The 13,051-nt window shown below is 41.4% G+C and overlaps 1 protein-coding gene and 1 long non-coding RNA gene across 2 annotated transcripts in view; both read right to left on the bottom strand.

Annotated features, from left to right (window-relative positions):
* The window catches only part of LOC311134679 (ubiquitin-conjugating enzyme E2 H-like), a 36,424-nt gene that overhangs the window by 8,439 nt on the left and 14,934 nt on the right, over window positions 1–13,051 (bottom strand). The window contains exons 2-5 of the mRNA XM_084168430.1: window positions 12,407–12,483; window positions 11,939–12,013; window positions 11,771–11,810; window positions 11,547–11,599 (exon numbers count right to left, since the gene is read on the bottom strand). Coding sequence (XP_084024556.1) covers window positions 11,547–11,599; window positions 11,771–11,810; window positions 11,939–12,013; window positions 12,407–12,483 — 245 coding nt within the window. The remainder of the gene's footprint in view (window positions 1–11,546; window positions 11,600–11,770; window positions 11,811–11,938; window positions 12,014–12,406; window positions 12,484–13,051) is intronic.
* LOC311134684 lies at window positions 2,454–6,199 on the bottom strand. The gene is made up of 3 exons (XR_014613715.1): window positions 5,985–6,199; window positions 4,750–4,845; window positions 2,454–4,591 (listed from the first exon to the last, which is right to left on the bottom strand). It is a non-coding gene; the product is annotated as an uncharacterized lncRNA (long non-coding RNA).

Genomic DNA, 13,051 nt, shown 5'->3' with positions numbered 1-13,051 from the left:
CCAGGTGTCTTTTATACAGGTAACGAGCTGAGATTAGGATCACACTCTTAAAGGGAGTGCTCCTAATCTCAGCTTGTTACCTGTATAAAAGACACCTGTCCACAGAAGCAATCAATCAATCAGATTCCAAACTCCCCACCATGGCCAAGACCAAAGAGCTCTCCAAGGATGTCAGGGACAAGATTGTAGACCTACACAAGGCTGGAATGGGCTACAAGACCATCGCCAAGCAGCTTGGTGAGAAGGTGACAACAGTTGGTGCGATTATTCGCAAATGGAAGAAACACAAAATAACTGTCAATCTCCCTCGGACTGGGGCTCCATGCAAGATCTCACCTCGTGAAGTTGCAATGATCATGAGAACGGTGAGGAATCAGCCCAGAACTACACGGGAGGATCTTGTCAATGATCTCAAGGCAGCTGGGACCATAGTCACCAAGAAAACAATTGGTAACACACTACGCCGTGAAGGACTGAAATCCTGCAGCGCCCGCAAGGTCCCCCTGCTCAAGAAAGCACATATACAGGGCATCAACTCAACTCGCCGTGTTTGGAGGAGGAGGAATGCTGCCTATGACCCCAAGAACACCATCCCCACCGTCAAACACGGAGGTGGAAACATTATGCTTTGGGGGTGTTTTTCTGCTAAGGGGACAGGACAACTTCACCGCATCAAAGGAACGATGGACGGGGCCATGTACCGTCAAGTGTTGGGTGAGAACCTCTTTCCCTCATCCAGGCCATTGAAAATGGGTCGTGGATGGGTATTCCAGCATGACAATGACCCAAAACACACAGCCAAGGCAACAAAGGAGTGGCTCAAGAAGAAGCACATTAAGGTCCTGGAGTGGCCTAGCCAGTCTCCAGACCTTAATCCCATATAAAATCTGTGGAGGGAGCTGAAGGTTCAAGTTGCCAAACGTCAGGCTCGAAACCTTAATGACTTTGAGAAGATCTGCAAAGAGGAGTGGGACAAAATCCCTCCTGAGATGTGTGCAAACCTGGTGGACAACTACAAGAAACACGTCTGACCTCTGTGATTGCCAACAAGGGTTTTGCCACCAAGTACTAAGTCATGTTTTGCAGAGGGGTCAAATACTTATTTCCCTCATTAAAATGCAAATCAATTTATAACATTTTTGACATGCGTTTTTCTGGATTTTTTTGTTGTTATTCTGTCTCTCACTGTTCAAATAAACCTACCATTAAAATTATAGACTGATCATGTCTGTCAGTGGGCAAACGTAGAAAATCAGCAGGGGATCAAATACTTTTTTCCCTCACTGTATATATATATATATATATATACAGTTGAAGTCGGAAGTTTACATACACTTAGGTTGGAGTCATTAAAATTCGTTTTTCAACCACTCCACAAATTTCTTGTTAACAAACTATAGTTTTGGCAAGTCAGTTAGGACATCTACTTTGTGCATGACACAAGTAATTTTTCCAACAATTGTTTACGGACACAGTATTTCACTTATAATTCACTGTATCACAATTCCAGTGGGTCAGAAGTTTACATACACTAAGTTGACTGTGCCTTTAAACAGCTTGGGAAATTCCAGAAAATGATGTCATGGCTTTAGAAGCTTCTGATAGGCTAATTGACATCATTTGAGTCAATTGGAGATGTACCTGTGGATGTATTTCAAGGCCTACCTTCAAACTCAGTGCCTCTTTGCTTGACATCATGGGAAAATCAAAATAAATCAGCAATTTCCAAACGCCTGAAGGTACCATGTTCATTTGTACAAACAATAGTACGCAAGTATAAACACCATGGGACCACGCAGCCATTCATACCGCTCAGGAAGGAGACGCGTTCTGTCTCCTAGAGATGAACGTACTTTGGCGCGAAAAGTGCAAATCAATCCCAGAACAACAGTAAAGGATCTTGTGAAGATGCTGGAGGAAACAGGTACAAAAGTATCTATATCCACAGTAAAACGAGTCCTATATCGACATAACCTGAAAGGCCGCTCAGCAAGGAAGAAGCCACTGCTCCAAAACCACAATAAAAAGGCCAGACTACGCTTTGCAACTGCACATGGGGACAAAGATCGTACTTTTTGGAGAAATGTCCTCTGGTCTGATGAAACAAAAATAGAACTGTTTGGCCATAATGACCATCGTTATGTTTGGAGGAAAAAGGGGGTGCCTTGCAAGCCGAAGAACACCATCCCAACCAGTGGTGTAGTGGTCCCTGGAGAAGTGGGTATACTCTCAGTATTCACCTTTTTTTTTTTTAAGTAGTCCAGAAAAAAGCCCTGTTTTAGAAACAGTGACATGTAAGACTATGATTTAGTTTACCCAAAAATATGTAATTTCTACTTGCACACTATTATAAAATGATCATGACTTGATTAGGAGCAGTTTGTAGTTACTACTGGTCACAAGAGCAGCCTGGATGAATGTAAAATGTATTTATCATGAGGCAAACAGGAAATGGTGTTTCGATTATTTTTTGCACATTTATTTAAATAAAATACTTCAAATCTGAAGGTGACAATGCATCCTTGTTCATATTGCTATATGCTTTGTTTTGAACATGTTCATTTACCGGTAAATCATTCAACAAAATATGTTACAACAATATTTAGTTAACAATTAACAAAAATATATGCATTAACAACACATCAACAGTGATATACTCTCTCAACCCAGCACTGGGTTTCTGACCTTTGCTCATACTACAGTATATTCCAGACAAATTTGCTTTCTGCAGGAGCTTTCACACTGCACTGTCTAGAACGCACCGAAGAGGCAGCACGATGGCTCTTCAACCAGGTCCTTGTATATTTTCTAGGATCAAACTTGGAAGTTGGTGGGCCGTTGATATTAATCATCATCAAGTTTGATATGTTTGAGATCAGAAGGACAGCCCTCTTGTCTGAGCTTATATTGTTCATAAGGCTAAAATTCCTCTCACACTCTGCTGTACCGACAGGGAATGTTTTCATACAGTTCATAAGTGGTTTTAGGTCCTTGGGCTCACTACTGGGCTCTTCCAGTAGGTCCCGCATCCCATTCAGTGCTTGGTCTGTGCACAAGTTAAATCGCTTGCACAGTCGCTTAACTTGTTCTTCACCATGGCGGATGCTGGGCTTTGATGGCCACTTACTCTGATCAAGGATGCTGAGGTCCATGATGGTCTCATCTTCAAAAGACAAGCGTTTCTCCAGATTGTTCACAAGGCTTTGTAAGAACTGGCCTGGATTGATAGACTTCAGCTTTGCATTTGTTTTCAGGGCTATAGACCGATACTCCCCAGTCTGTTTTGCTTCTAAAGCCTCACTATATTTCTCACCTGGACTCTCTTTGAATGACTGGATCACTCTGATTGAGCGTTTCAGCAGATGCTCTGCTCTGAGGAGCGTTATAGAACGAGACTGAAGCTCCTGTGACAGGAGACTTAGTTCATGGAGAGTGTCGTACATGAGGCCAAGGTCACAAATGAATTCTGGACTTTGAACACGGTCTAACAAACCTCTGTACATCTGCCTCTCTTTGGTGGACCTCATCTCATCACTGCAAGCATTTTTAAAGTGCTGCACAAGAGCTCCCAGGGATGTCCAAACAGCACGAACAGTCCGAAAGCTACTGGCCACCCAGCGTACATCCAAGATTCTGCCAATGCGAAGAAGTTGTGAGCCTACTTCAGCTGCTGCATTAACAAGTTCACGTTAATTTTTGTTTGACACACTATACAGAGAGTATAGCTTCTGGATAAAAGTTTTAAAGTGATTGACAGAGTTTACCTCATCAACTGCATCTGACACAGCAAGTTCAAGTCTATGGTTCATGCAGTGCCATACAAAAAGCTTTGGGAATCTCAAAGTCAGTCTGGTTGCTACTCCTGACTTCTTTCCTAGCATGACACTGGCTCCATCAGATACAAATGTTACCCAGTTTTCATGAAGCCACTCTTCTGTAAAGCCAGCATTAGTTAAACAGGTGAGTAACGCCTGTAATATGCCATCTGCTCTCTGATTTTCCAGTTCAACAAGTTCCAGGAATATGAACTCAGGGCTTTCTTCTTGAATTGATGCTTTAATAGAAACTGTCATGACAGCTTTGTGACTTAAAGAAGATGCCTCGTCAATTAGGACAGCTAACTTACTGGATGATGCTATAATGCTACTGATGATTTTGCTCTGCATCTCACTAGCAACATGTTGTATTATTTGTGTTGCACTGTAACGTGAATGAAGTATTGAGCCCATTTTTACACCATTCAGTTCCTGCAGCTCAATGAGGCTCTCATGGTCAGAAAAGGGTCGGTTCTTTTTGGCCAGATGGTAGGCTGTTCGAAACACAGCTTCAGTTTCCTTCATGTAGGACTCAGTCATAGTCTCCACTGTATTCTCAATGGCAGCTTCTTTCTGTTGCTCTGCCACCTTCACAGCCTGAGTGTGGGCCTTGGACAACGCATGTTTCCTCACCTTATTTCTCAAGATTGACAAACTTGTTGTTCTACTTCCCTGGCCAGACACTTGAATTTCAAAGTTCATCCATTCTCTTGAGAGCGATACACCTTGCTCCTTGTCGATCCCAATGGAGTTCACACTGCTACAGACCAGACATCCTGCGAAGCATAAACAAACAATGTAACTACTCCTGTATCCACAGCTGTACGTGTGCATGGTCCTTTACACACACACACACACACACACACACACACACAAAGTTATCTGTGCCCACTGTTTCAGAAGTTACCCAAACTAGCAATCTACCTAAACTTACCCAATTTTTTGTTTTTGGATCCCAACCAGGGGTTCTTGGATTTGAAGTCTTCTGTTTGTTTAGCACTCCACAGGTCTGGCCAGTCATTATTGATGTCTACAGACAACAACAAAACTAATTATGCATCTCCCTGTCTCTCTCTCTCTCACACACACTTACACACACACACACACACACACACACACACTACTGTGATCACAATAGTCATCAGCAAGACATGGGTCCCCCTCTTTACATTAACAATCTGCATAACCAAGTGGAAATATTTTCAGCAAGTGAAGCTGAAGCATACAGGAGATTAGTGAGTGAAATACTTGGGAGAGTTTATTTAACAAAAAAACAACAAATTTAACACAAAATGTACAAAATGTTATATAACAGTAGCATTGTAAAAAACAAACATGGATACAGACAAAATAAATAGAAGGGCAATAAAATAAATAACATCACACAGAAATTCAAAATGAGGCTTAATCTGTCAAAATCACCTTTTGTTACAGTGTGAGGCTTCACTTTTCAATAAACTGGAGATGCAATTTACTGCCTGTGTGTTCTGACCTGGTGGTGGTAGACTGGATCCTTCTCTATGCTCACACTGACTTGCCTGGCTAGCTCCCGGTTGAGAGCTGCCAGGGCTGCTGGTTTTAGGGGTGGGGTCTGCCTGGGCCTGATCTGGGCCTGATTTGTGCCTCTTTACAAAAAAGTCTGCAATATCTCCCTTCCTTTTCATGGTTACCTGTCCCTATACAAAATAAGACAGCCTGATTAGACCTCAATATTGTTTTAGGCTGAATCTTAAACTATTTGTCCCCATTCTTGTGTTTTAACTTACTTAAAAATCAACTACCAGCTTAGCTACTATGCAATTAAACTAGATCATATAGGTTAGTTAGGGCTAAGTAACTTGGCTAATGTTATAATTTAGGGCTTAGTAACTTGGCTAACGTTATAATTTAGACCTTTACAATAATAAACAAGCTTCATAAACATTGAGATAATCAGTTTCATCAGTCTGGTATGAAATTCTTATGAACTGGGTTGATTAAACACTTACTGAAAACCAACAATGCCCCGGTTTCCCCACATTATCCCAATCTACGTAGCTAGCTTCATAACGTTAGCCGACTCGCACTAACTATTGGCGGCAACATCTCTTCTCCTCTAAATGTGCAGTCACTGGCAATTTGCCAGTAGTTTAAAATAATGATTCATTTGGAAACCACCTTAAAACTTACCTCAGAATGATGTCTTCCATCAACTGGGGTGGCACACCGCCGCTTGTGTCCTTTCTTCATCCGTTGTTTGGTCTGCTGCCGTTATCGTAGTCAAGTGGCACCGGCACCTGAGTTTTTTTTTTTTTTTTTTTCACTGGCACCTGAGGTATTAGCGATATTTTCCTCGGCATGACCCGCCCTACTCTGCCTCTGATTGGCTCATCAGTCCTCATGCCTAAAGTTAACCAATCTAATCAGTGAAAGCAGCGAGTACCAGCCAATTAGAGGCAGAGGAGGGTGGGTCATGGCTTCACTATCCCCGAGGAAGAAAATAGGCAATCTGACTCACAGATATTACTGAATGATGCGCATCAGGGGGGATTTAGAAGTGGGTATACGCAATGCTGACTGAAAAATAAGTAGGTATACGCCGTATACCAGCGTATACCCTGGACTACACCTCTGATCCCAACTGTGAAGAACGGGGGTGGCAGCATTATGCTGTGGGGGTGCTTTTCTGCAGGAGGGACTGGTGCACTTCACAAAATAGATGGCATCATGAGGAAGGAAAATCAAGAAATCAGTCAGGAAGTTAAAGCTTGGTCGCAAATGGGTCTTCCAAAATGACAATGACCCCAAGCATACTTCCAAAGTTGTGGCAAAATGGCTTAAGGACAACCAAGTCAAGGTATTGGAGTGGCCATCACAAAGACCTGACCTCAATCCTATAGAACATTTGTGGGTAGAACTGAAAAAAGCGTGTGCGAGCAAGGAGGCCTACAAACCTGACTCAGTTACACCAGCTCTGTCAGGAGGAATGGGCCAAAATTCACACAATTTATTGTGGGAAGCTTGTGGAAGGCTACCCAAAACATTTGACCCAATTTAAACAATTTAAAGGCAATGCTACCAAATACTAATTGAGTGTATGTAAACTTCTGACCCACTGGGAATGTGACGAAAGAAATAAAAGCTGAAATAAATCATTCTCTCTACTATTATTCGGACATTTCACATTCTTAAAATAAAGTGGTGATCCTAACTGACCTAAGACAGGGAATTTCTACTTGGATTAAATGTCAGGAATTGTGAAAAACTGAGTTTTTAAATGTATTTGGCTAAGGTGTATGTAAACTTCCGACTTCAACTGTATATATATATATATATATATATATATATATATATATATATATATATATATATATATATATATATATATATATTATACACATACATACACACACAGTACCAGTCAAAAGTTTGGACACACCTACTCATTCCAGGGTTTGTCTTTATTTTTACTGTTTTCTACATTGTAGAATAATAGTAAAGACATCAAAACTATGAAATAACAAATATGGAATCATGTAGTAATCACAAAAGTGTTAAATAAATATATATTTTATATTTGAGATTCTTCAAATAGCCACCCTTTGCCTTGATGACAGCTTTGCATTCTCTCAACCAGCTTCATGAGGTAGTCACCTGGAATGCATTTCAATTAACAGTGGGGAGAACAAGTATTTGATACACTGCCGATTTTGCAGGTTTTCCTACTTACAAAGCATGTAGAGGTCTGTAATTTTTATCATAGGTACACTTCAACTGTGATAGACGGAATCTAAAACAAAAATCCAGAAAATCACATTGTATGATTTTAAAGTTATTAATTTGCATTTTATTGCATGACATAAGTATTTGATCACCTACCAACCAGTAAGAATTCCGGCTCTCACAGACCTGTTCGTTTTTCTTTAAGAAGCCCTCCTGTTCTCCACTCATTACCTGTATTAACTGCACCTGTTTGAACTCGTTACCTGTATAAAAGACACCTGTCCACACACTCAATCAGACAGACTCCAACCTCTCCACAATGGCCAAGACCAGATAGCTGTGTAAGGACATCAGGGATAAAATTGTAGACCTGCACAAGGCTGGGATGGGCTACAGGACAATAGGCAAGCAGCTTGGTGAGAAGAACTTCTCACCAAGAAGTTCAAGATGACGGTCAATCACCCTCGGTCTGGGGCTCCATGCAAGATCTCACCTCGTGGGGTATCAATGATCATGAGGAAGGTGAGGGATCAGCCCAGAACTACACAGCAGGACCTGGTCAATGACCTGAAGAGAGCTGGGACCAAAGTCTCAAAGAAAACCATTTGTAACACACTACGTCGTCATGGATTAAAATCCTGCAGCGCACGCAAGGTCACCCTGCTCAAGCCAGCGCATGTCCAGGCCCGTCTGAAGTTTGCCAATGACCATCTGGATGATCCAGAGGAGGAATGGGAGAAGGTCATGTGGTCTGATGAGACAAAAATAGAGCATTTTGGTCTACACTCCACTCGCCGTGTTTGGAGGAAGAAGAAGGATGAGTACAACCCCAAGAACACCATCCCAACCATGAAGCATGGAGGTGGAAACATCATTCTTTGGGGATGCTTTTCTGCAAAGGGGACAGGACGACTGCACCGTATTGAGCGGAGGATGGATGGGGCCATGTATCACGAGATCTTGGCCAACAACCTCCTTCCCTCAGTAAGAGCATTGAAGATGGGTCGTGGCTGGGTCTTCCAGCATGACAACGACCTGAAACACACAGCCAGGGCAACTAAGGAGTGGCTCCGTAAGAAGCATCTCAAGGTCCTGGAGTGGCCTAGCCAGTCTCAAGACCTGAACCCAATAGAAAATCTTTGGAGGGAGATGAAAGTCCGTATTGCCCAGCGACAGCCCCGAAACCTGAAGGATCTGGAGAAGGTCTGTATGGAGGAGTGGGCCAAAATCCCTGCTGCAGTGTGTGCAAACCTGGTCAAGACCTACAGGAAACGTATGATCTCTGTAATTGCAAACAAAGGTTTCTGTACCAAATATTAAGTTCTGCTTTTCTGATGTATCAAATACTTACGTCATGCAATAAAATGCAAATTAATTACTTAAAAATCATACAATGTGATTTTCTGGATTTTTGTTTTAGATTCCGTCTCTCACAGTTGAAGTGTACATATGATAAAAATTACAGACCTCTACATGCTTTGTAAGTAGGAAAACCTGCAAAATCGGCAGTGTATCAAATACTTGTTCTCCCCACTGTAAGTTAATTTGTGGAATTTCTTTCCTTAATGCGTTTGAGCCAATCAGTTGTGTTGTGACAAGGTAGGGGGGTACACAGCGTTGTACGAGATCTTCAGTTTCTTGGCAAATTCTCGCATGGAATAGCCTTCATTTCTCAGAACAAGAATAGACTGACGAGTTTCAGAAGAAAGTTATTTGTTTCTGGACATTTTGATCCTGTAATCGAACCCACAATTGCTGATGCTCCAGATACTCAACTAGTCTCAAGAAGGGCAGTTTTATTGCTTCTTTAATCAGCACAACAGTTTTCAGCTGTGCTAACATAATTGCAAAAGGGTTTTCTAATGATCAATTAGCCTTTTAAAATGATAAACTTGGATTAGCAAACACAACGTGCCATTGGAACACAGGACTGATGGTTGCTGATAATGGGCCTCTGTACGACTATGTAGATATTCCATTAAAAATCAGTTGTTTCCAGCTACAATAGCCATTTACAACATTAACAATGTCTACACTGTATTTCTAATCAATTTGATGTTATTTTAAAGACAAAAAATGTGCTTTTCTTTCGAAAACAAGGACATTTCTAAGTGACCCCAAACTTTTGAACGGTAGCGTATATCAGTGCCCGACCTCACTAATGCTCGTGGCTAAATGGGAGCAAGTCCCCGCAGCAATGTTCCAACATCTAGTGGAAAGCCTTCCCAGAAGAGTGGAGGCTGTTATAGCAGCAAAGGGGGGACCAACTCCATATTAATGCCCATGATTTTGGAATGAGATGTTCCCCATGATTTTTGAATGAGATGTTCGACGAGCAGGTGTCCACTTACTTTTGGTCATATAGTGTACATCACCAGTAATGTACTGTTAATTCCTATAATTTATCATCTACAATGTTTGTTTGGTTATGGTAATTTCTCTTAATGCATCCAATATATTACTATTCCAGTCTTTTACCGTTCTGATTGTCGGAGTGGACATGTTGTTTTCAGAGCGCACAACCTATGCTACACGTGTGAGAAACATGTTTAGGTTTATTTCATTCCATTTACGAGTTTTGTCAATTTAGTCATTGTCTTTTGTTTGGAGCGCTCCTGTCAATGTTGAGTGCACCTGATTATGCATAGAAGTAGGCCTATAGGCTATCCGGCCTGCACACAAATGTAGGCATATAAATGTGCCCATTTGGGGATCTGATAGTATTTCTGATTGGCTTAACGCACCACCACTAATGAGCTGTGAGCTTCTCAAAGTAATGTTTTCTTCACCTCAAACAGCAAGCAAACAAAGACTGTTTTTACATCTATTGAGAATGACAGTAGTTCCTCAATGTATTTGAAAAATCTTTCCAGCCCTCTCCCTTTCGATAACCACTCAGTGTGAAAGGGAAAATGTCATGCTCTGATCCAGTGGAAACGTCATAAAATAGGCCTACCTGATTACTTCTTATCCCTTGGGCAAATAGCCTACGGCTGTGTCTGTCCCGAGCGCACTGGTGCAGAAAACTATTAGGGCCCAGAATTGTTTATACAATGTTACAAGTTTGCTAGCACAAGCTTCAGGCTGGACCCAAGTTAATAGTTGATTCAATGTTTTCAAGTTAATTGCAGACAGGCATGAGTAGCCAATGTGATTTATAGGATATCTATTTTTATCAGGATATTTTCTACCTGCAGGCTACAATGTTTTTATTTGTTGGCTTTATGTAGGCTATTTCTACATAGTTGGCAATGGCAATATAAGTTACTTTTTAGGGTTGTATCATTTTCATTTAGATTTGGATAGAATTTTGATGAACCACATTACAATCCTTTTGAAATACGAAGACGTTATTATAAATTAAATGAAACGAACATGTGCATATGAAAACCATAACTGGCACGCAGATCGGTAGAAATTGTGAGATAAATTGGAATTCTACATGAGAAAGGTTGCAGACTCCTCGTGTAGCCTATTACCAGCAACTTCAGGAGAGTAACGGCAGAATGTGCGAAAGCCAGCAGAGGATGGTCGGGTCAGGTGTTTTTTATTTTCTGGTTATCTTGAACTCTGGCTCCCTTGAGTCATTTGTGTCTTATTTCGTCAAACCGTGCACTTAAAGCATCAGACAAGCTAAATGCATATAGTTGATTTTATTCAAACACATAGGGCGTGTCTATACATGGCAAGATACACGTTTAAAAATGTAGACCCTTCAATTGGTCGAAAGAACAGATGGCTTTCGGTCAACCAAGATTGTTTTTAGTTGGGGACAGACCTAATGGCAATCATGCTCGGTTGGGAGCTACTTAAGTTTATACAGATATTCTAGACCTGTTTTTCCAGTCTGTCCCTCTTATATCAGCTTCTCGCAGCTGCTCCTTACAGCCAACAGCCCAGATTTGACCAGAGAAAAGGTATGTAACCATGGCATGGAACGAACCATTCAGTAGGTTTCAAACATTGTTAAACTGAGGTGGTACCATGTCCATTATGTATCCAATTAGACATTTTGGAACTGTTACTCACCGTACAGGGCTGTCCACGTCTGGTTGATGACATCTAGACACACCGTCCCTGACCTGAAGGAGGGGAAATGAGAGAGAATAAAATAAACAAATTGTGAGCATCATTTTGTGATATAGGCTAACATCAAACAAACATCACGGATAATTGATAAGCTTGTCCAGGCCTATACATCAACATACATTAGTTGCTAACTACTAAAACGATAATCATCATAATGAACTTACGCTTCATCAATGTTGGGATGAAAGATTTTATTCATGAATCCTGTGAGGAGAACAATAACACAGTTAGTCTTCAAAGGTGTTACTGTCATTTCCACAATGCTTTCACCAAATTGTTATAATTGTATATTACATAGAGAGTGTTGTGACAGATGCATTGTCATACTGTACCTATCGATGGAGACTTGAAGGGGTATTTGTCCGGTAGGTCTACTCGTACCTTCCATACACCTCCTTCATACGGTGCTAAAAAACAACATTTGATTTGAAACACACACACCTGCACACACAACCGCATGTTCACACACTGGGAGGAAGATTGCCTCCACACCATAGCAGACAATGCCATACAGATCTTTGCATAGACACAATTAGCCAGTGAGGATGTTTATGAAAACACTTACTTCCTTACTAACTCAGTGGCCTTGTGGTTAGAGTTCAATCCTTGGCCGAGTCATACCAAACACAAAAAATGGGACCTGATGCATCTCTGCTTGGCACTCAGCATTAAGGGGGCATGGCCCTGCGATAGACTAGCGTCCTGTCCAGGGGGTGTACATGTACATCAAGCTGCCTCCCGCTACAAAAACAGGAGATAGGCTCCTGCCCTATGAGCCGTTCTGGCTCAAGGCTACTTACTTCCTTGTGGGCCGTAGAACTTGACCACAAATTCGTTGAGTCCACTGAGGATGGTGACCTCATGCTTGCTCTCGATGCTGAGCACTCGTTAAGGAAAAGACACGACTGAAAATGAACTAACGAGGAGAGGGCAACAGTACAAACACATTTGTAAATGTCTGTAAACAAGCTAATTTAAATGAGCTACAAATAAGATACAAATAGTTGGGTGAAATGGTACTGGTCCAAAGTATTGCACTAAATAGAGTGACATTGGGGACTCAGTCTGAGGTCAGTATTACCAGTGGTCTGTGTGATTGAGTGAGTGAGTGACTGAGTGAGAAAGAGAGAGAGAGAAGGGCCTTCTACACCATCAAAAGGAATATAACATTTGACATCCCAATTAAGATCTGGCTAAAAATATACTCCAATCAGTTATAGAACCCATTGCCCTCTAGGGCTGTGAGGTCTGGGGTTCACTCACCAACCAAGAAGTGACAAAATGGGACAAACACCCAATTGAGACTCTACATGTAGAATTATTCAAAAATATTCTCAGAGTACAATGCAAAACCCAAAATAATGCATGCAGAGCAGAATTAGGACTATATCCACTAATGATCAAAATCCAGAAAAGAGACGTTAAATTCCACAACCACCTAAAGG

Source organism: Coregonus lavaretus (genome assembly GCF_964263955.1).
Source record: "Coregonus lavaretus genome assembly, chromosome: 9".
Taxonomy (NCBI): Eukaryota; Metazoa; Chordata; class Actinopteri; order Salmoniformes; family Salmonidae; genus Coregonus; species Coregonus lavaretus.
Note: the sequence above shows the minus strand (reverse complement) of the source record. Positions and strands in the feature narration are given on the sequence as shown.